The sequence below is a fragment of the Orycteropus afer genome, unplaced genomic scaffold, assembly GCF_000298275.1.
Source record: "Orycteropus afer afer isolate SDZICR_OR568_19922 unplaced genomic scaffold, OryAfe1.0 scaffold00373, whole genome shotgun sequence".
NCBI lineage: Eukaryota > Metazoa > Chordata > Mammalia > Tubulidentata > Orycteropodidae > Orycteropus > Orycteropus afer.
Genome location: NW_006921960.1, coordinates 2389681 through 2413100, shown reverse-complemented (window position 1 = coordinate 2413100; position 23420 = coordinate 2389681). Strand labels below are relative to the sequence as shown.

General features: G+C 37.5%; 1 protein-coding gene across 1 annotated transcript in view; it reads left to right on the top strand.

Annotated features, from left to right (window-relative positions):
- PLA2G4A (phospholipase A2 group IVA) overlaps positions 1–23420 on the top strand; it is a 185651-nt gene that overhangs the window by 269 nt on the left and 161962 nt on the right. Inside the window, exons 2-3 of the mRNA XM_042782573.1 lie at positions 479–633; positions 18490–18571. Coding sequence (XP_042638507.1) covers positions 479–633; positions 18490–18571 — 237 coding nt within the window. The remainder of the gene's footprint in view (positions 1–478; positions 634–18489; positions 18572–23420) is intronic.

The window sequence follows — 23420 nt, the reverse complement described above, 5'->3', positions numbered from 1 at the left end:
TGGGGTAAACAAACCTGACTGCAAATATTATCCAGTCCGGCAGGCTGGCTGACCCCTCTGAGTTGTGTAAATGAGTCTTGGATCATCATGTGACTTGTTCATAGTTGTGTGTCTTACATCCACCCAAACATACTTTCCCATTCTGTAGCATTCAAAACTAAATACATTGTCTCTAAATTAGTCACCCTCACAATCCATTTTAGTAAAAGTTCCTCAGGAAGCTGACAATACTGATCTATAAACTGAAGCAATTCTTTTACACTATATCCCCTGGTTTCAATAGTTTCTTGGTTTTGCCTTTTCCCCTCTCATAATAACTTCTTGCTGACCAGCAGTCATAGGGGTACTTGCTATTGTTCCAATACAAATATTCCTTTCTGGATATGCCCTGAGACATGTCAGAGTCATAGCTCTGATCAAACTGGATTTGGGCTTGGTTCAATGCGATATCCCTATGTTTTTTTCTCTGCCATTGCAGCTATTACTGATAACACCAACGAAGGAATTATAAGTCTCCATCTTTCCTTATCGCTCTGTATTTCTATATGCATGAAACTAACAAATTCCTTTAGAGTTAGCTCCACCACTCCTAAATCCCATAAACAGCCTTTTCCTGAGATAACTGATTGCAAAGTAACAGCTGCTTCAATCCATAGGCTTTTTTTTTTTTTTTTTTTTAAATCCTATCCAGGAGCTCTGGTAGCTTAGTGCCTAAGGCACTTAAGCTAACCAGAAGGCTGGCAGTTCAAACCCACCAGCCACTCCTCGGAAGGAAGGTTGGACAATCTACTTCTGTAGTGATACTGCCTCAGAAACCCAAGGAGGGGTCGCTATGAGTCAGATCCTACTTGATGGCACATAACAACAACAATAACATCCATTTGGTTTATCATTCTTCTGTTATCCCCTTTTACCCAAAACCACATATTCCAGTGAGTCTGGGCTGTTGCAGCTAACCCCACCATTTTGACACTAACTTCTCAAGTAATTTCTCTTAGAAGGATCAGCATAAGACTAGTCCTTAAGAGGCAGAGGATAAAGATCTCTCAAATGTCCACCTTTACCGCTATACCACTCCATCATCTCTAAAATCAACTCTTCCTCCTTCCCTCAGTAGTCTCTCTCCTGTCTTAGGGTTCTGTATTTCACTGTAACATCTCACAGAACTCACAAACTGCCAAGGAAATGGCTCTTGCAGTGATGGAGGCTGGCAAGTTCCAAATTCATGGGGCAGGCATAGTTCTGGAGGATTCTTCTCACTCACAAGAGGCTGGTAAACACAAATCAGTAGGTCAGATGACTGGCTGCTGTCTTAAGCCCAGGGGTGAGAAGATGATGAGCCAAATGCAGGATCCTGAGCAAGAGAGAGTGAACTTCCCAGAACATCTGCATATATATCTTCAAGGAAGCTAAGTGTGGTGTTTTGAGTCACATCTTCCAGTAAGGTGGTACTCAAGATACATCCCACCCTAAACAGGCATAGAGGCTAGGATTTAGAATACATCACAAAATAGAGGACTGTGGTTAGAAGGGTCATATTAAGCAATTCACTGCACTGTAGATAGGCGAACAGGAATACACCCATTACCTAGGTTTGCCAGATGATATTCCTGTGTACATATTTGTAAGTGCCATTAAAATGTCCATAGATAAAATGGTGCTAACAGGGGACAAAATTAAGATAACTTCCTAGCCACAACCATGCACCTTAAGGGAGTGAGTTGCTTGGCCTGTGGGCTTGGGACCATAGTTGCAGGAAACATCAAGCTTGATGAGCACAACCAGAAACCAAACTCATTGTCATCAAGTTGATTCAACTCATAGAGACCCATATTGGGTTTCTGAGGCAGTAAATCTTTATGGAAGTAGATTGTCCCATCTTCCTTTATCAGAACAGCTGGTGGGTTTGAAACACCAACCTTCTGGTTAGAAGTCAAATGCCTTAGACACTATGCCACCAGAGCACAACACATACGTAAAAATATTATTCTAAATCCTACTTTGGTGAATAGGGACTGGGATCTTAAAAGATGCAAAATGGCCATCTAGGATGCAACTATTCATCTCTCCTTCCCAGGAAAAAAGATGGGTGAAGAAAATCAAAGACATGGTAACAATTAGTGCAAAGGGCTAAATAACCATGGAAATCTCAGTCTACATGACCTGAGACCAAAAGAACTAGAGGGTACCCAGTTACCAATGCCAACCACTTGGAAAGGGAGAAAAATGGAGTCCTGGATAGAGTGGGAGAAAAATGTGGAGCAAAATTTTAAAAAGTGAAAAAGACCAGGATTACTGGTTGGGTAGAACCTGGTGAAATCCCCAAGACTATGGCCCCTAGTCATCCTTTGGGCCTGGCATTGAACTGACTCCTGTGGTTTAACTCTCAAAGAAGAGCAGGCCTACTACCTGAAAAATTATACCAGAGAGATGCACTCCTGCAAGCAATCAATCATTGGAGATCATTTGCACAGGGAGAAAAGGAATATACCACAGGGAGGTAGGAATATATAGGTAAGAAGGATGCAGTGCAGGAAAAGGTTAATCACAGGAGGAAGTGGGAAGAGAGCTATTTTATTTTGGGGATTATAATCAGTATCACAAAACAAAATGTAAATGAACTGTTGAATGGAAAGCTAATTTGCTCTGTAAAATTTTACCTAAATCACAATTAAGAAAAAAAAAAATGTTTGCGTGTATTCCACTCATAAAACCATTACCTGGATGAAAACACAGAACATAATAAGCATCCCAGAAGGCTTACTCATGTCCTCCTAGTCAATATATCACTCAGAGGTAACTAATATTTACCTTCCTAACTATGTAAAATGTTTACCTGTCCTGGACCTTCATATGTCTGCATTCAACATTATTTCTGTGAGCTTCATTCATGCTGTGAGAAGTCTGCACTTTTCCATTGCCATGTAGTATTTTATTAACCAAATATATCATAAACTATTTTTTAGTTTACTCCAAACCAAAACCAAACTCTCTGCCATCAAGTCGAATCTGACTCGTAGTGACTCATTGGTTTTCCAAGGCTGTAAATCTTTATGGAAGTAGATATCCCCATCTTCCTTCCACAGAGCAGCTGGTGGGTTTGAACCACTGACCTTCTGGGTAGCAGCCAAATGCCTTATCCATTACATCACCAGAGGTCCTTGTTCATTATATCTTGAATGAATAACAATGGCGCCTTTGTTGTAAATCAGGTGATTATATGTGTATGGCTTAGTTTCTATTATGCTATATTGGTCTATTAGTATTTGTTTGCACAAAAACCCAAAACACACCGACATCAAGCCAATTATAATTCATAGTTTGCACCAAAAGCAATGTCTTAATTTTTGTGGCTTTAAAATGTGTCATTTTATATGATGATATAAATCCTTCAACATTTTTCTCTTCAAGATTGTCTTAACTATTCTTAGTCCTTTGCATTTTTTAAAATCAGTTTGTGAATTTACTTAGGAAAACAAACAAACAAAAAAAAACTCTGCTGGGATTTTGACTGGTAATGTAATGATTCTATAATTAGGGGAAAGATTAATTAGGGGAGAGAGGACAGATAACAATATGATTAAAATGCTCGCTTCTAACCAAAAGTTACCAGTTAAAAGTTCTGCCAAATTTAGCTTTATGGATTTTGAAGTTATTATTGGATAAACATAGCCTTAGGATTTTATAGATTCTTGCTCCATCAATGTTCTATCATAATAACAGGTCCTTTTCATTTCTACTAATGACTTTTTTTTTCCTAGTTTTTGTTGTGATTTGGATGAAAATCTGCAGAGCAAATTCACTTTCCATACAGCAGCTCACATACATTTTGTCTCATGACATTAGCTACAATCTCCCACAATGCAACAGCTCCCCTCTCACTTTCTCCCCATAGTTACCTCTTCCTTGTATCCTTTCCTCCTACATACTCTTGACCTTCAAGCTGTCTCCCTGTGCATACACAGCCCTTCTATTCTCCCATGATTGATCTCTCCAAGGAGTATATCTACCTAATGTAAATGTTCAGCTCATATGCCTGTCTTTTGTTTGGCTGGAAGCCACAGGAGTGGGTTCAATTCCAGACCTGAAGGTCAGCTAGGGGCCATAATCTTAGTGGTTTCATCAGGGTCTATCAGGCAAACAAACCTGGTCCCTTTTATTTATTTATTTTTAATGATTTTGAGTTTTGTTCCACATTGTTCTCCCACTCTATTCAGAATCTCCTACATAGATCCCCCTGTGAGTGGTTGACAGTGGTAGCTGGGCACCATCTAGTTCTTCTGGTCTCATAGCTGTATAGGCTGAGGATCCCATGTATAACAGTCCCTTGGACTAATTGTTTCCATGCATCTTTGGTTTTCTTCATTCTTCTTTGCCCTGGACAAGGAGAGAGCTATCATGGCATCTAGATGGCCTCTTGCAAGCTTTTAAGATCCCAGTTGTTACTCACCAAAGTAGACGGAACAATGTTTTTGTGGAGTATGTTATGCCAATTGAGCTTGATGTCCCCTGCAACTATGGTCCCAAGTCCACAGGTCCAACTATCTACTAATGACTTTTGTTTTAAATTCTACTTTATATTTTATTAATAAAACCCCTTCTAGATTTCTTTGATTAGTGTTTGCATTCTTCTACTTTCAACATATGTTACCAAACATTTTATTGGTACCTCCTTAAGTAAGTACTCATGGTGATGGTGGTAGATGGCCTGCCTGGAAGAAATTGTATTTTCTGTGTTGTAAACTGACTAGAATTTTTTTTTTTTAATGCTTTCACTTGTTCTGGGGTAAAGGAAGAAGCTTCCAGCTCAAGTTATTTACCTGATCTTGGTCATAAGCTTCATTTCATTGTCACAGTGACCTCAGTCCAACTGTTTTAAGGGGTATTTCCTTGTTATCAACTTAACTTGTTTTTCAGTTCCCTTTATTTTTTCTTGCCTATTAGTAGTTAACTAATGTATGTGATATGCAGACCAACACTTACTTGCTGAAAGTGAAGATGACTTGAAGCACTTATTAATGAAGATTAAACACGATAGTCTGTAGTATGGATTATAACACAACATAAAGAAAATAAAAATCTTCACAATTGGACCAATAAGCAGCATCATGATAAGTGGAGAAAAGATTGAAGTTATCAAAGATTTTACATTACTTGAATCCATAATTAACATCCTTGGAAGCAGCAGTCAAGAAGTCAGATGTCATATTGCACTGTGCAAATCTGCTTAAAAAGGCCTCTTTACAGTATTGAAGAAAAAGATGACAATTTGAAGAGTAAGGTGTGCCTAACCCAAGCCACAATATTTTAAGAAGGCTGGTGGTTCAAACCCACCAACCACTCCTCAGAAGGGAGGTTGGGCAATCCTACTTCCGTAGTGATACTGCCTCAGAAACCCAAGGAGGGGTCGCTATGAGTCGGGGCCGACTCAACGGCAAATAACAACAACAGCAACAACCCAAGCCACAATATTTTAAGTCACCTCATAGGCATGTGAAAGCCGGGCAATGAATAAGGAAGACCAAAGAAGAGTTGAAGAAGAGTTGATGCTTTTGAGTTGTGTTGGCAAAGAATATTGAAAGTACCATGGACTGCCAGAAGAACAAACAAATCTGTCCTGGAAGCAGTGCAGCCAGGATATTCCTTGGAAGCAAGAATGGCCAGACTTAGTCTCACCTGCTTTGGTAATGTTCAAAGGCACCACTCACTGGAAAAGGATACCATGCTTAGTAAAATGCAGGTCAGCAAAACAGGGGAAGACCTTCAGCGAGAAGGACTGACACAGTGGCTGCAACGACGGGCTCAAGTATAGCAAGGATTGTGAGGATAGCACATGACCGGGCAGGGTTTTGTTCTGTTGTACATAGGGTTGCTATGAGTCTGAGTAAACTGGATGGCACCTAACAACAACAACATTAGTGGTTAACAGTCTTTTCCTTCAGGAAGCCAAATGAAGTTTTTAATGAAACCAAAAACAAAACTCACTGCCGTCGAGTTGATTCGACTCATAGTAACTTTGGTTTCTGAGACAATATCTCTATGGAAGTAGATTGCCCAGTCTTCCTTCTGAGGAATGGCTGGTGTGTTTGAACCACCAACCTTCTGGTTAGTAGTCAAATGCCTTAGGCACTACACCACCAGAGTTTTTAATATACTCTGAAAATAAGGCACTGAAATGAAGTTGGTGGAAACTGAAATAAAACAACAGCAGCTAAGAAATCAAATGACATATTGCATTGGGCAAAATTTCTGCAGAAGACCTCTTTAAAGTGCTAAAAAGCGAAGATGTAACTTTGAGGACTAAGGTGCATCTGATCCATGTCATAATATTTTCAATTGCTATATATATATATATATATATATATATATATATATATATATATGAAAGGTGGACAATGAATAATGAAGACTGAAGAAGAATCAATGCCTTTGAATTATGTTGTTGGTGAAGAATATGGACTGTACTGTGAAATTCCAGAAGAATGAACAAATCTGTCTTGGAAAAGACAGAATTCTCCTTATAAGCAAAGACGGAAAACTTCATTTCCCTTGCATTAGATATGTTATCAGGAGGGATCAATCCCAAGAGAAGGACATCATGTTTGGTAAAGTAAAGCTTCAGCAAAAACTAGAAGACTCTGAATGAGATGGAATGACACAGTGGCTGCAACAGTGGGCTCAAACATGACAACAATTGTGAGGAGGTTCAGGACTGTGCAGTGTTTCATCTCATTATACATGGTCTTGCTACAAGTTGGAACCAACTTTACTGTTCCTGTGATAGTTGGAGCTGTGTGTCAACTTGGCTGGACCACAATTCTGCATGGTTTAAGCAATTGTGATGTGGGTTGTTCCAATGTTGGGATCAGATGTACATGTTTTGAGCAGCCATTCCATTGAAAGGGAGTTTCCCTAGGGGTGTGACCTGCTTCCAGTATATTTATGGACATTCTGGGAAAAGAGATACTCTTCTGTGGATTGGGATTCTTTTGGGCTGCCTACAACTGTGTGTGAGCGAACAGTCCAACATTCGGCCTCAAGATCTTGGATTCATCATTCGTTGCAGTCAATAGCCAGGATACTGACTGCCAACCTTGAGCTCGTCCACCCCTGCAGCTGTGTGAGTCGGGAAAAGCCTCCAGCTTGATGTTTGATCTAAGAACTTTGGACTTGCCAACTTCTATAAGCTTCTGAGCCATTTTCCTAAGATAAATTTCTCTTTTTCTCTCTATATAAGCTTTACTGGTTTTGTTTCTCTAGAGAACACGGTCTAACACAGTTCCTAACAACAGCAAATTACCTATGGAGTATAAATATGGTGAAAATACAAAAACCACATATCTGTTTCATGTTTTTCTTTACCTTCTCCAGCATGAGAGTTAGGCAATTTAATTAGTATTTCAGTCTACAGCCCTTTCGAGTGAAGATGCTACTAATAATTTTATATCGTTATTTTTTCTTGTTCTTTCTGTGTGCCATGAAATAAACTGCATGTGCAATTTTATGTAAGTTGTTTTTAATGACAAAATTCCCTGTTCTAGTTTTCACAGAAAGATTTTTTTAAAAAAATATATATAGTGAGTAAGCTCAACAGTGAACACTATCGGTATAAGGGAAAGATGGGGGAAATCAAGCCAACTTACTAGTAATGAGCAGTTAGTGCCAGATAGGCCAACACAGTTTTGCTGCCTCAAGGCATGGAAGATTGGACTCATTTTCACTGCATCTGTGATGAAGTGACATGTTGGAGACTCCCATGGCCTGATGCAGCAACTTGCAGCCAACAAACTCTTTTGCTTCCAACAGTGCTGGCTTTTAAGAGGGTGGCATAACGTGGAGTGTAAATATAAGATAGATTTCAGTTTCTATATCTCTTGGAGTTATTGTTGAGAAGACTTTTCCAAATTTTCCAACTTTAAGGACATTTGTGACTCCAAATAGCAATTTCACAAGGAGAGGTGTAATGTAAAATATTTACAAAAATAATAATCATCATCATCTAACTTTTTACTCTGAAAATATGAGTCACTTCCCTAGAGTGAAAAAACACACATCTCTTCCTACCACCTATTAGCAATGGAAGAGGGCAACTGCTCCACATCCAGAGAAATGAATGTTGTGTTCACATTAGAGAAACATTCAACCACATGAGTATACTCATGATTGCCTGCTAAAATATAAAGGCCTTTACAAATATCATTGTAGGATGACTGGAAACATTACCAAAGCAGTAGAGAGATATTATTCTAGAATATTACAGTAATATAAAGAAACAGAAAATACTGTATAAATAATCAAAGAACTAGTGTTCTAGTGGCAGTTTTAGTCTTAGTAGCTACATGTCCATGAGCACTTGGGCTCCATTTTAGCTGCTTTATCTAGAAAACAAGATATGAATAGTAATAATACATACTATATCTACTTCACAATTTTTTTAATGAATAATCAGTTAACAATAAATTAAGTTAGAATCTTGACAGTATTATGAAATTTTATAATGTAAGGCATTACCAGGGGAGGTCACAAAGTGACATGGTGCTACAGGGAAACCAGAACTATAAAAGGGACAAAACTTATTATAAAGCATTATACTGTGTAAAAATTAATGATTTTTATGGCAAAGAGTATATATTTGTGATAATGAACAGATTCAGGAAAAGTGAGGAAGAGGAAGGCTAGTGATAAGATTCTAACCTTCTGATACAAGCCATGCTCAGTCCTCCAAGCCTCAAAAGCAAAAATTGTAGAAAAAATTTAAAGTACTATCTGTGTTTCTACTTCTTTACCATAAAACAGAGATAGGAAATATTCCTCTAGAAGGCTATCAAGTTCATCTTTCACTTCTAGAATTTCTGTTTGGTTCTTTTTCAGATCTTCTCAGTAATTTTTTTTTCTTCTGTTTTTAAAATTTTATTGTGATTTTGGTGAAAGTTTACAGAGCAAATTCATCTTCCATACAGTAGCTCTTTGTCACATACACTTTGTCTCATGACATTGACTGTAATCTCCCACAATGCAAGACCTCTCCTCCCACTTTCTCCCCATGGTTGCTTCTTCCCTGTGTCCTTACCTTCCATACACTCCTGCCCCCCACGCTGTGTTCGTGTGTACACAGTCCTTCTGTTCTCCCATGATTGATCTCTTCAAGGAGTGTGCTTACCTAATGTAAATGTTCAGCTCCTATACTGTCTCTTGTTTGGCTGGAAGCCACCAGAGTGGGTTCAATTCCAGATCTGAAGGGCAGATAGGGACCATAATCTCAGGGGATTTACCAGGCTCCATCAGACCAGCAAACCTGGTCTTTTTATTTATTTATTTTTTAATGATTTTGAGTTTTGTTCCACATTATTCTCCTACTCTATCCAGGATCTCCTACACAGATCTACATATATCCCTTCCAAGTGGTTGACAGTGGTAGCCAGGCACCATCTAGTTCTTCTGGTCTCATAGTTATATAGGCTGAGGATCACATGGTTTACCAGTCCCTTGGACTAATTGTTTCCATATGTCTTTGGCTTTCTTCATTCTTTTTGCTCTGGATGAGGAGAAACTCATTGTTGCATCTAGATGACCACTTGCAAGTTTTTTTTTTTTTTTTTAATTTTTATTGTGAATTGGATGAAAGTTTATAGAACAAATTCACTTTCCATATAGCAGCTCACAAACACTTTGTCTCATGACATTGACTACAATCTCCTACAATCCAACAGCTCCCCTCCACTTTCTCCCCATGGTTACCTCTTCCCTGTATCCTTCCCTCCCATGCAGTCCTGCCCTCTAAGCTGTCTCCCTGTGCATACACAACACTTCTATTCTCCCATGATTGATCTCTCCAAGGAGTGTATCTATCTAATGTAAATATTCAGCTCATATGTCTGTCTTTTGTTGGGCTGGAAGCCACAGGAGTGGGTTCAATTCCAGATCTGAAGAGTGGCGAGGGGCCATAGTCTTAGTGTTTCCACCAAGCTGTATCAGACCAGCAAACCTGGTCCCTTTTATTATTTTTTATGATTTTGAGTTTTGTTGCACATTGTTCTCCTATTCGGTCCAAGATCTCCTACATAGATCCCCCTCTGAATGGTTGACAAGCGTAGCTGGGCACCATCTAGTTCTTCCGGCTTCATAGTTGTATAGTCTGAGGGTCACATGTTGTACCAGTCCCTTGGACTAATTGTTTCCATGAGTCTTTGGTTTTCTTCATTCTTTTTTGCTCTGGATGAGGAGAGATCCATTGTTGCATCTAGATGGCCACTTGTGAGCTTTTAAGATCCCAGTTGCTACTCGCCAAATTAGGATGTGCAACAATATTCTTGTGGAATATGTTATGCCAATTGAGCTTGATGTCCCCTGTAACCATGGTCCTGAGCCCACAGGTCTAATTACTCACTCCCTCTGGTGGCTGGCTGTGGCTCAGAAGTGACTACAGCCTTGTCCCTTGTCAGCTCTACTATATACCTAGGAATTCTTTCAGAACATGCAAATACACTTGTAGAAACATCATGGTTGTAGGCACACTCTTCCCTGCACAAGCATATCTAATCATTAAGCCTGTCCACCCATCTCTCTGCCTGTAGATCAATGTTTGCCATCATTGACAACACAGTAGTGTATGTACACAAAGTTTTGTCTTTGTTGTCTGCACCTCCCATGCACCTTTCTATGTCTTCTTCTTCCTCAGTATTGCCATGTTAATCATTCCATTTGGTACATTGCCCTTCTCTTCACCCAAATCAATACTTGTCTTTACCTATCTAGCAGTGTTCCTTCCTCTTCTCTCGCACCCCTGGTAACCAAAAAAGAAAATTTTCTTCCATATATACACCTTTCGTTTACTTTTTACAATAATGGGTTAATACAATATTTTTGCTTCTGTGATTGACTTATTTCACTCAGCATAATGTCCTCTAAATTCATCCATGTTATGCGGTGTTTGCAGATTCTTCGTTATTCTTTAAGGTTTTATAATATTCCATTACGTGTATGTACCTAGTTTGGTTACCTATTCCTCTGTTGATGGGCATCTAGGTTGATTCCATCTTTTTGCTATTGTAAGTAGTGCTGCATTGAACATGGATGTGCATATATCTGTTCTTGTCCTGGCTTTCACTTCTTTAGGATATAGTAATTTTTTATAGTTTCAAGTTGCATGCAACTCTCTGTAAATTTGCTTCTGTCTATGAACATTATAAATAGTTTATAGCTCTTTTATATTATGAGTCTATTTTTTGTGCCTGTTAATTATGCTGGTTCTTACTTTTGGTGTCATGCTTCCTTTCTTCATGTGCCTAAGTCTCTTTGCTTTTGTATTGGACATTACATTTGAAAAAAATTATCAGACCAGCAAACCTGGTCCCACTTATTTTAAATGATTTTGAGTTCTCCCACTCTATACAGGATCTCTTACATCAATCCCCCTCCAAGTGGTTGACAGTGGTAGCCAGGCACCATCTACTTCTTCTTGACTCATAGTCATATAGGCTGAGGGTCACATGGTGTACCAGTCCCTTGGACTAATTTTTTCCATGCTTCTTTGGCTTTCTTCATTCTTTTTGCTCTGGATGAGGAGAGACCCATCGTCGCATCTAGATGGCCACTTGAAAGCCTTTTTTTTTTTTTTTTTTATCTGAACAAATCTGTCTTGGAACAGGCAGAATTCTCCTTAGAAACAAAGATGGAAAACTTCATTTCACTTACATTAGACATGTTATCAGGAGGGACCAATCCCTAGAGAAGGACATCATGTTTGGTAAAGTAGAGCTTCAGCAAAAAGTGGAAAACTCTCCATGAGAGGGAATGACACAGTGACTGCAACATGGGCTCAAACATGGCAACAATTTTGAGGAAGTTCAGGACTGTGCAGTGTTTCATCGCATTATGTGTGGGGTTGCTACAAGTTGGAAGCAACTTTACTAATTTATCTGAAGATAATCCTTCAGAAAGAAATTTGCTTGCTTCTCTCAGGCTCCTGGGGAAGTTAGCCATGTGGGAAAGTTTAATCCTAGTTTAGTTTTTATTATTTCCCTCAGTCCCCTGAATGACACTAAAATGGGCTATCAGTCTATGGGAGTCTATTAATTAGATTTTTCAATGTGAAACAGGGAGTGGTTTACTAAGATTGCCACCACCACTATCAGTTGCTGTGGAATCAATTTTCACTCAGGGTAACTTCATGGATGTCAGAGTAGATGTGTGCTCCATATGGTTTTCAGTGGCTGATGTTTTTAAAGAGATTGCCAGGACTTTCTAATTTAATCCTTTATTATAGATAATAAAGCCAAGTCAGAGACAAGGCAGAAAATAACATTACTTTATTGAAAATAGTCTTCTGACTTCTGACTGTCTTTGAGCTATCAACCTTTCATTTGTTGCTTACTGAAAAATATAAAAATGAATAAAGCAAGGAGACAATGTTCATTCTGTAAGTAAGGCAAAGGAAAGGACTAAGAAACCTCATAAAATAAGGATAATATCTTCAAAATGACGTCTGTAATAAGAAATGTTCTTTTTTAAAGTCTATTGGGTTACTAGCCTAAGGTTCAAATCTGAAATTCATTAATGCAAAGACATATTAGAGTTGCATGAACATGACATATCTTCTAAGCTATCAATTCTTTATCAAATAAATATACCAAGGAGTCTTAGAAATGTCTGGGAAAATTGTTGCAAACGTACATGCTCCTTCAGGTGTTTCAGGGAGTTCAGCAAGGTAAAGGTATATATGCCCTTCATATCCTTCACTCAGATGTAGCTACTCATAGGAGTGTCAATTTCTTCAGGATTATTGCACTAGGAAAAAAGCTGAGAATCACTGATGTCCAATTTTCTTTTTTTATGCTGTGACTTCTTAATTACTGTTGGATTAGAGTCTGTATCTTAAATATAATTTAATTGTTAAAACCTTGTTTTATTTTAGGCATCTTGAGGATATTATAGTCACTAAGACTTCATGATGAATAAGTATTTTAGACCTAAACTGTTAATATCAGATATGTCCTTGTATGGGGTTCATTGCTAAAGCAATCCTTGTAATCTTGAATAAAATTATACTTAAAAGGTTCTTGTTGCTGCTTTGTGCCTTTGAGTCAATTCTGATTCATCGCTACCCTATAGGACACAGTAGAACTTCCCTGCAGGGTTGTCTAGGCCATAATCTTTCAGAGAGTGGATTGCCAGCTCTTTTTCCTAGGGAGTTGCTGAGTGGATTGAAACCACTAATCTTTGGGTTAGCAGCTGAGCACTTAACCTTTGTTTCACCAGGGCCCCTTAAAGCATCTGGAAATTGGAAATTGTAATATATATTTACTTTAATTTTCAGAGAAATTGTATATTATTTATGATTATTATTTCCTTAACTATGTTTGCTAGAGCTAGCAAATTCTGTTGCAAAACCAGGTATCCCGAAAATTAAATGAGAACTATTCAGGCAAGATTAAATAGCATTGTTGTTGTTGTTGTTATGTGCCATTGAGTTGGACCCGACTCATAGTGACCCCTTCTGGGATTTCTGAGACAGTATCACTACAGAAGTAGATTGCTCCATCTTCTTTCCAAGGAGTGGCTGGTGGGTTTGAACCACCAGACTTCTGGTTAGCAGTCAAGTGCCTTAGGCACTACGCTACCAGAGCTCCCTAAATAGCATTATAGTCTGTAAATAAAGAATACTGATATTTATTAGAAAAAAATGTATGAAAACAATAACACAATTACTTTGCCCCTTAATTGTTAAGAGTGCAACTTGACTCCAAAAAGTGAGACTGAAAATAAATATCAAATATTGTACCATGACTCTTGGATGATATCAGTTCAGCAATTTTTCTTTAAACATTCCTCAGATCTGTTTGAAATTGGCTGTTGCTGACTGTGGTGACTGCAGTCTCTGGGTTTAGCAATGAGATTTTGTAGTCTTTATCATACTGTTAGTCTTTAGTTCTACTTTGGGTTAAAGTTAGGCAATTACGGTTGAATAGAGAAAAAACAAATAAACATCCAGAATTAATTTTCTTTTCCATCAGAATTTATTAGTTTCCTTTGTTTTTATTTTATAACCATTAAACTTAAGCAGACTAGAAAATCATCAAATTGATTTCTGACAAATTGATTCCCCTCCCCACCAAAGTCCAATCTTCTTAATTACAAATATGAGTATAATTCTATAGAATAGAGTAAGCTTAATAGACATTTGACTGCTAACCAGAAGGCTGGTGGTTCAAACCCACCAGCCACTCCTCAGAAGGAAGACTGAGCAATCTGCTTCCATAGAGTTACCGCCTCAGAAACCCAAGGAGGGGTTGCTATGAATCAGAATTGACTCGAAGGCAGTGAGTTTGGTTTTTGGTTTTAAGTCCAAAGTAATTACTTTTTCCTAATGATTACTGATAGTGAAAAGAAAAATGATTTTGTGTTTCATTCTGGAAAAGATTATGGATGAAGGTACATTCAAAGGAAGATAAGCCAAGACCTGAAGGCAAAGCTTAATTCTTTTAAGAAAATCTTGGTGACTAAGTCAGTGGGTTGAGTTTAGATTTGACATCTCAATTGAAATATGACATCTTTACTTGTCTAATACCAACTACCATTGTGCTGAGTCATTACTTTCTTCAATTAGTGTCCTGAGGAGCACTAATTGTTGATTCAATAATATCATTTCCTCTGGCACCATCCCTGACACATAACCAAAAGTCTTCTATCCAAGTCGGAACCTAGCCCAGTATGGACTAGTTTGAAATTATATGTGATATTTGCACCAGAAAACATGTCAAAGCATTCTTCAAAGAGTGTTTGGATAATTGCTGATTGAATATGAGCCTCTTTCTCCAGGAGTTTGTTCTTACTTTATAGATATTATTGTTTTTAGGTGACTTCCAGTTCATTTTGGCTTATAGTGACCCCATGCGGCAGAGTAAAAATGCCCCAGAGGGTTTTCTAGGCTGTTATCTTTATAGGAGTAAAGGATCTCTGGTAGCATAGTGCCTAAGGCATTTGACTGCTAACCAGAAAGAAGGGTGGTGGTTCAAACCCACCAGCCACTCCTTGGAAGCAAGGTTGGGCAATCTACTTCCATAGTGACACTGCCTCGGAAACTCAAGGAGGGGTCACTATGAGTTGAGTTCGAATCTAGGGTACATAACAACAACAACATATTGCCAGGTCTTTCCCCCCAGAGTGGCTGGGTGGGTTTGAACCATTAACCTTTCACTTAGCAGCTGAGTGCTTAACTGTGTCACCATAAGGACTCCTTTACTTTATAGATATTATCTTATTGATCTTTTTAGCTGCTAGAGATGGACACAGTTTTTGACACTTCTATTTTGAAAATCACTCAACTATTAATTGAAAGGTTGACTTTTTGAACCCACCCAGAGGTACTTTGGAAGAAAGGCCTGTAGATCTCCTTCCAAAAGGTCACAATCTTGAAAAGCCTATGAAGTGCAGTTCCAAACTGCAGAAATGGAGTGACCACGGTTGGATCAACTTAACGCTTTTTATTTTGAAGATAATTTACAGGTTACATGAAGACTTGCATTTCTAAAATTATTCTATAAAAACACACAAAATGGTAAATTTCCTCCTTATTTCCTGTCAATCCACCAAAAATTGATATAAGTATAAATAAACTCTTGTTGAGTTTATTCTAGCTCATATGGATGCTATAGAACAGAGTAGAACTGACCTATAGAGTTTCCAAGGCTATAAATCTTTACAGAAGCAGACAGCCACATCTTTCTCCCATTTCCTCTCAACACTGTGTAACTATTTCATTCATAATAGTTTAGAAGACAAAATTGAGGGTGATGGAAATAAAAGCAGATAAAAAGGGTAACTCAATGGGATGGAGGAAATAACACAGAGGAATGTTAGATCAACTATAGATACAATAGACAAGAGTGTGATTATTTATACCACTTTAAGTGAATAAATGGAAACACTTTATTATTATAGGTATTGGTGTTGGTATCATTATTAATCTCTGTATAAGTAAAGGATGTAGAAAGAGTAAAGGATTTGGGGACAGTGAGATTGCACTTTTTTTTGTCCTTTATTTCCCCTTTATTATTGTAAAAATATATATAACATAACGTTGAGACTGCATTCTAATCCAGATTTTCTATTTACTATCTGTGTGCTTCTAGGAAATAGATTCAAGAATTTCAGTTTACTAAATTATAAATATTAAATAATAATAACCTTATGAAGTTGTTGGAAAGATTGAGAATTAGCATCTGGTAACATATGATCAAGGAACTCTGGTGACGTAATGCCTAAGGCATTTGACGCTGACTAGAAGGCTGTCTTCCATTCAAAACTCACCAGCCACTCCTTGGAAGGAAGGTTGGGCAATCTACTGTCATATTGATACCACCTTAAAAACCCAAGGAGGGGCCGCTATGAATCGGTTCCCATTTGACAGCAGTGAGTTTGGTTTAGTTTTGGTTTAATATATGATCAATATTCAGTAACTCCTTATAATAGTAATAACATTATAAACTTTTTACAAGTTATTAACAGTAATTATTATTTGACATAGGAATGCATTTACAGTGATTTCAAAATCAAGTGACAAATAATAGAGAAGAGCATTGCTAATGATTTTTATTTTACAAGGAAACTTTCAGGCATTTGAAAATCTGTTTGGTATTATATGTTTCAGGATGAGCTAAAATAGTAGATGATTTGGGGAGAAAGTCTCTTTAATGAAGAAAGCTAATCTCTAGGTTAGGTTTTCTAGAGTATTTGCTCTCTATTTTTCAGGCCCTGAAATAATTTGACACCTGAGTGTGTTATATATTACCTCAATGGCTTAAAAAAGTTGATGGTTAACCTAAATACTGAAAGTAATTTTGTACCTTTTGCAGCCTGGCCTAGTATTTGTAACTGATATATTTTTAACCACGCATGTCTAACACAAAACATTTACAGAGTTTACATAACAAACATACATCACAATGGATAAAATGTGGTGATTGGGGTATTAGATAGCAGTTATTCAAAATTACTATTATCATATATAAATAGGCTTTTTTGAGAGAAGGGAGTACATGTGTGATTGTCAGTTGTAGTGCAAGAGGAACAACACTTTTTTTTTTAAGCATTTTGGTAATCTCCTTCTGTAGTGATATGGCCTCGGAAACTGAAGGAGGGGTCGCTATGAGTTGGATCCGACTGGATGGCAGTGGGTTTATTTTTTTTTCATAGGATCCCTAAGTGATGCCAATGATTTGTGCTTGGCTGCTAATTTAAAGGTTGGTAATTCAGACTCTCCCAGCCACTCTGCAGGAGAAAGATCTGACAACATGCTCCCATGAAGAGTTCAGCCTTGAAAACTCTGTTGGGCAATTCTACTCTGCAACACATAGATCACCATGAGTAGCAATTGACCCAGTGGCAACAGATTTTTCTTTTCTTATGATTGATAATTTCTTTTATGTAGAGTAAAACTTTGGTTACTCCATAACTCTTCTGGATATTGACATTATTCTTTGAAAATAAACTTGAGTAAGAGCCGTTTACAATGTTTTTACTCTTATCTCCTTGATTTTAACTGTCATCAGTATCTAAGCCTCCTTTTAATCAATGGTGAACTTTTGACGCAGAGACAAGCTGGTTAAGGTTGAATGAGATGTGAGCAGCTTTTCCATTTGAGTTTCTCCTAAGATTGAAAAAAGAACGTTTGAACTTTAGTGAAACATTTTGTAATCTTTTCAGTTGCTCAGAAAATATATGAGTTCCTACTTCTCCAACTGTGTTTTAGAAGATAGGGTTCTGAATAACTAATTTCCAGTTCAGTTTAATAAACTCTTCTGTTTAATACTTAAACAAAATTAATATTAATTTATTTATTAACTTATTTATTAGTAAATATCTGTTAATATTTATTATATTCATGGTAAATATTAGGCTAACAGAAACTTTTAACATTGTTGCAAATGGTTTATTACAAATACATTACAGCTAAATTAAAAAAATATATATATATATTGCTTCTAATTGCTTCATTTGTTGTCCAATGGATTTTAACATCACTCTGGAGATGTACTGAAGAAAAAAAAAGAGTTTTAATTGGTTGATTGATTGACTGAGCAACAGCAACAAAAACAAACACACACAAATAAATGTGAACACCTTGCTTTGACATGACATTCTAAGCCAGGGCTTCCTAGTTAACCAATACAAAGCCTGATTGTGCAACCTGAAGTCCTGATTTACATTTTTTTTTTTCCTAAGGTCTAAGGTAAACCTGACAGCAAAGGAGTGCGGCTAGTCCAGCAGTAGTGACATTTTAAAGCATGATCTAAACTTAGTGATTCTGTGATGATAGAGAGAAGAGACTCAAAAAAAGTCATAGTCTTAGGATCAAAGAATGTTTTTGGTATGCATGCTAACGTATATTCAAATAGAGTTGTTTTAGTTAGTCTCAAGGAAACAATGAGAACAATTAATTTGGATTCTATATTGGAAACTTATTTCTAATTACTGTCATTTTATTTCCAGGTGGAGCACCAATATTCCCACAAATTCACAGTAGTGGTGTTACGTGCCACCAAAGTGACAAAGGGGGCCTTCGGTGACATGCGTAAGTGCCTTTACTTGCTTTGCTGTTGAAAATGCATCGCTATGGTTCACTCTTGTGTGCTTAAGTTCCTTGACAAGCCAGGAGCTTTCCCTTCTTCAGATGTGGTTATCTCTGTCTAGATCTTTGAATGATAACATTCTGAACATTCATTGCTATCAGAATAGCGTTTTATCTTTGTTTGACATTAGCCGAGAGCACATATAGCCAGACAGAATGACTGTCTTATGACATACACACCAGTAGAATCCAAATAAATTCTGTTTTGGAAAGGGTGTGAAGACTTTAAACAAGCTGCTTCTCTGAGTGATTGTACCTTTAGGATTTTCAGAAAAATGTAGTTTCTCTAGTTCTTAGGATTTTGCAAGTGTTTGTTATGTGTGGAGTATCTATAGAAACTGATGTAGGACAGCTTGAAATGATGTAAACCACAGCTGGAGGATAACATTGAATTAACTCATTGGCAGTATCACTCTCCATGTCTTTCAGCTTGCTACTCAAAATGGCTAGGGGCCAATGAGGTGGGAATGCAAAGACAGATACATATTGTAAAAATGAATTTTGAAGTTTTAGATTATGACCAAAAATGACAAGGGGAAATTTAACCCTCAGAACAGGTTTTAGAGAAAGAGTGGAGATTACAATTTATCCACCTGGGAAACAGGGAAAGCTTCTCTGCTGAAGTGACAATTAAAATGGTCTTTGTAGAAGAATATTTTGGTTAGAAGAGCAGGGAGAAGTTCCAGGCATGAAAACAGCATGTTGAAAAGCAAGAGAAAGCAGAATGTTTTAAAGGCAGTAAAATATGTCCTTTGTCTCTAGAAAATGGAGTGCAAAGGTATAGGCTGGAGAGATAGACAAGGATGGTGATTGAGATTTTTATCATAACTGCAAGGAGAAGAATTTGCTGGCATTTAAGTCACAAATCACATGATATACAGTGTTAATTAGAATGGGAGGAATTTGAGCTTTTCAAAATGACAATAAGAGGCCAATAGAGAGGGATAAGTTAAATACTAAGAAAGAAGGTGAGCTCTGTGCGCAAATCTCCAGTGAATAGAGTATCTAGTGAGTTGGCAAATTTTATAACTAAGGATGGGAATGAGATTATAAGGGGAAAAGTTTTAGATGAGCAGTTGTTTTCATGAGAGAGGAAAGGAACAATAGCAATGTCTTCAGATCTAGGTGCTATCAGATGGTGTTTGACTTCTAACCAGAAGGTTGATGTTTCAAACTTAGAAGCCACTCCATGGAAGGAAGATGGGGCAATCTACTTCTGTAAAGATTTACTGCCTCAGAAACTCAAAGGAGGTCATTATGAGTAGGAATCCACTTGATGACCAAACCAAACCAAAGTGGGTTCTTCTTTTTTTTTTTTTTAATCAGACGGCTGTATTAGAAATTTTATCTCATATGTCTATTTAATATAACTAATCACTTCTTTGCTAATATTTTTCTGAACTTATTTTGCTTTTTATGAGCCTTTGTATTTTCTTCATTTTAAATGAGAGGATACTAGAAAAAATGCTGCAGTGAAAGAGAAGCCGCATTAGAAACCACACTAAATGACTAGTATTTTATGTGATCTTGATAAAAGGCCTTACAATGGAAGACATTGTACTGTTAGTTGGAAAAGAAAATCTTGTTTCAACTAAAGGCTATGTTAGTAACTTACTAGGCATGCAAAAGACAGAACTAATTTGCCTTTTAAAAAACATATGTATTATCTCTTATGCAAAGCAGCATGATCCTTTTCTATCAGTGCAGAGCCATGCCTTCTAGGTGAGTCCAACAGCAGTTCAACTCAATACACTATGAACCTCACTTGGCTGGTGTGTGGATCTGATTTCATAGCAACTTTCTCTGTAGGCCCTAGGCATTTGGCAGTGATTATTTATTATCCTTAAGACAGGGAAGTTTCATAAACATGAACGTGAGACATTCATTCATCTCCTGACACACAGAACAAGTGGAGTTTGGTTCCTCACAGTGTGCACAGCACAGGTTAGATTCCCAATCTTGTGAAGCTCCTTTTTTAAAGTGAAGGAATAATCACAGGAGATTAATCACTCTAGGAGAAGGAACAGGAGCTCTGATGGTGTTAGTGGGTAAGGTATTTGCCTGCTAACCAAAAAGTCAGCAATTTAAACTCACCAGCTGTTCAGCGGGAGGAATATGGGGCAATTTACTCCCATAAAGGTACACAGCCTTGGAAACCCAATGGGGAGTCACTAGAAATTGGAATCAACTTAATGGCAATGATGTTTTGGTAAGGAGAAGGAACGGTGTCAGGACATCCTTTTAAAATTTTTGTTTGGCATTTGTAATTTGACTTTTTCTTGTTGCTTGAGTTATAGTTTTTTGAGTGTAGTTTGTTGTCAATGCCTTATATGACCTTAATGAGTTTTCAGGAGGTTGGGAAAAGACACAAAGAAAAAATGGAGTTTTAGATGATTGGATTCAATATAAGGTTAGCATGAAAAGGCGAAGGGACTATATATTGTGCCAAAGAGTTTTGTGTTTGGGAAGTTGTAGGAGGGTATGGTGATAAAACATGTAGGTACTAACTGTCACCTTTTGAGAATTTTTGATGATATTGCCTAGTGAGCTTGATTGGTACAAATTACCCACTAAGCTGAATTCAGGACATTTATATATAGAAGTTCTTTGTATAGACAAGAATAGAACTATAGTGCTCTTAAGATCCCCAAAGACCAGGATAACAGAACCCTGTACCCTCTTTTGTTATGTATAAGACTATCTTTATTTAAAAAGGTAAATTTCCATAAAGTTTTACATGTTGATAAAGAATAGCAGGTTACTATTGGGTGTTTCTGTTTTGCCTGTGATATGAGGACTTTCTCAAGGATTACAAAATCATTTGCAGAAAACTGAAGTGTACCACATAAATTAGCTACCTAATTACTGGTTAAAAAAAAAAAAAAAGAAATCTTTACCCTCTTTTTTTCTTTTTAAATGTGATACTAAACTTATAACTATTTTTAATTTTGTCCTTTGCTAAAGCATCCTATCTCGAATAACCACATTTAAAGCTATACATACACATTGTTAAAATGTCATAATAAGATCAGCAGCATCCCATGAATGCTCTTTTGAGGGGCTGGTGCTGACATTCTAATCACAATGGCTCACTCCTTACCTTGGTCTCACTGGAGGGCACTCCTGTTCCAGCCAAGAACATGACATCTGCCAGCCCCTTCCCCTCATGGTGGTTTAATGGCCCAAGTTTATCATTTTGCCCAGTGCCAACCTTTTTCTGCATTCTTATGCCCATAGTTCATATGAAGAGACAATTTGAAGTTCAAATTAAAACCTGACTCAGAACCATTGATGTGTGCTTATTTTTAAAATAAGTAGTTTGCATGCATTTGGTAATACTAATATAACTCTTGAAGCTACTACAAGAAGTGATAGTGGACATAGCATTAACAGGGAATTTGTGAATGAAAACTGTTGTTACATGCTCATTTGGGTGGGCATTTGTTAAATTCTATATTCTATATTGTCACTTTGTTCTTCCAGCAGAAGAAATGTGCCTGTAATGACCACCAGTGACACTAAAATATCCTTTGGTAATAAAGTTTTCTTTGTGTGTGTCTGAAACGGAACACACAATCCAGGCCATACACCTCATTTTATAACCAAATGAAATAGCTAGTACAATGCAGTAGCTACTTTACTGAATTTCAGCTTTTAAAAAGTGTCAGGAAAAACAGAGATCCTGTGTAATAATGGTATCTAATTTCAGAATTCAGAACTGGATGGACCTGTATGTCGTTGCCTACGATGAAATCAAATAGTGAAGGTCACACTGTATTTTAAACTATAAAATATTATAGAACTGTTAAATATTTAAAAAATCCTAACTGTGAATATGGATTAAGAAGTCTTGTTTCCTTCTATTTTCTTTTATTTTTGTTGTATATTCACCCAGTGTGGGTGAAACATTGGGTATATAAAAGTTGTTGTTGTTGTTGTTGTTATGTGCTGTCGAGTTGGACCCGACTCATAGCGACCCCTCCTTGGGTTTCCGAGGCAGTATCACTATGGAGGCAGATTGCCCCATCTTCCTTCCGAGGAGTGGCTGGTGGGTTTGGACTGCCAGCCTTCTGGTTAGCAGTCAAGTGTCTTAGGCAATATGCTACCCTTATGTAGATTACAGTGTAGAAAGGAAGACAAATACATGGGCAATCAATAACAGTAAAATAAGTCACCATTACAGCAATCACAAAAAAAAATTAATTATCTTGGAAATTACTATATTTGTAATTAAAATTACTGTATTGTTATCCTAACACTGCTGCAACAAATCACAACAAATCCAACCACCCCCAAACATATTCACTCTTCCCCAGAGCTGGAGGTCACTAGTCCAAAATGGGTCCTAAGCCTCCATTTCTTCTCTTGACTCCAGGGAAGAATCCATTTGCCATACCTCTTCAGCCTCCAGAAGCCACCTGAAAGTTTTTTCTTTATCTATCTATCTATCTATATTTTTTTTGTTTATTCTTTTTTATTGAACACTGAACTCTTTCTCATTACAGAGTAAGCATTATTAAGATCCCTGAAACAATTCTAGGAGCTCTGGTGGAGTAGTGCCTAAGGCATTTGACTGTTAACCAGAAGATCAGTGGTTCAAACCCACCAGCCACTCCTCAGAAGGAAGGTTGGGCAATCTATTTCCGTAGTGATAAAAAAACAACCAAATTCACTGCTGTCAAGTCAGATCTGACTCATAGTGACCCCTCCTTGGGTTCCTGAGGCAGTATCACTACGGAAGTAGATTGCCCAACCTTCCTTCCGAGGAGTGGCTGGTGGGTTTGAACCACCA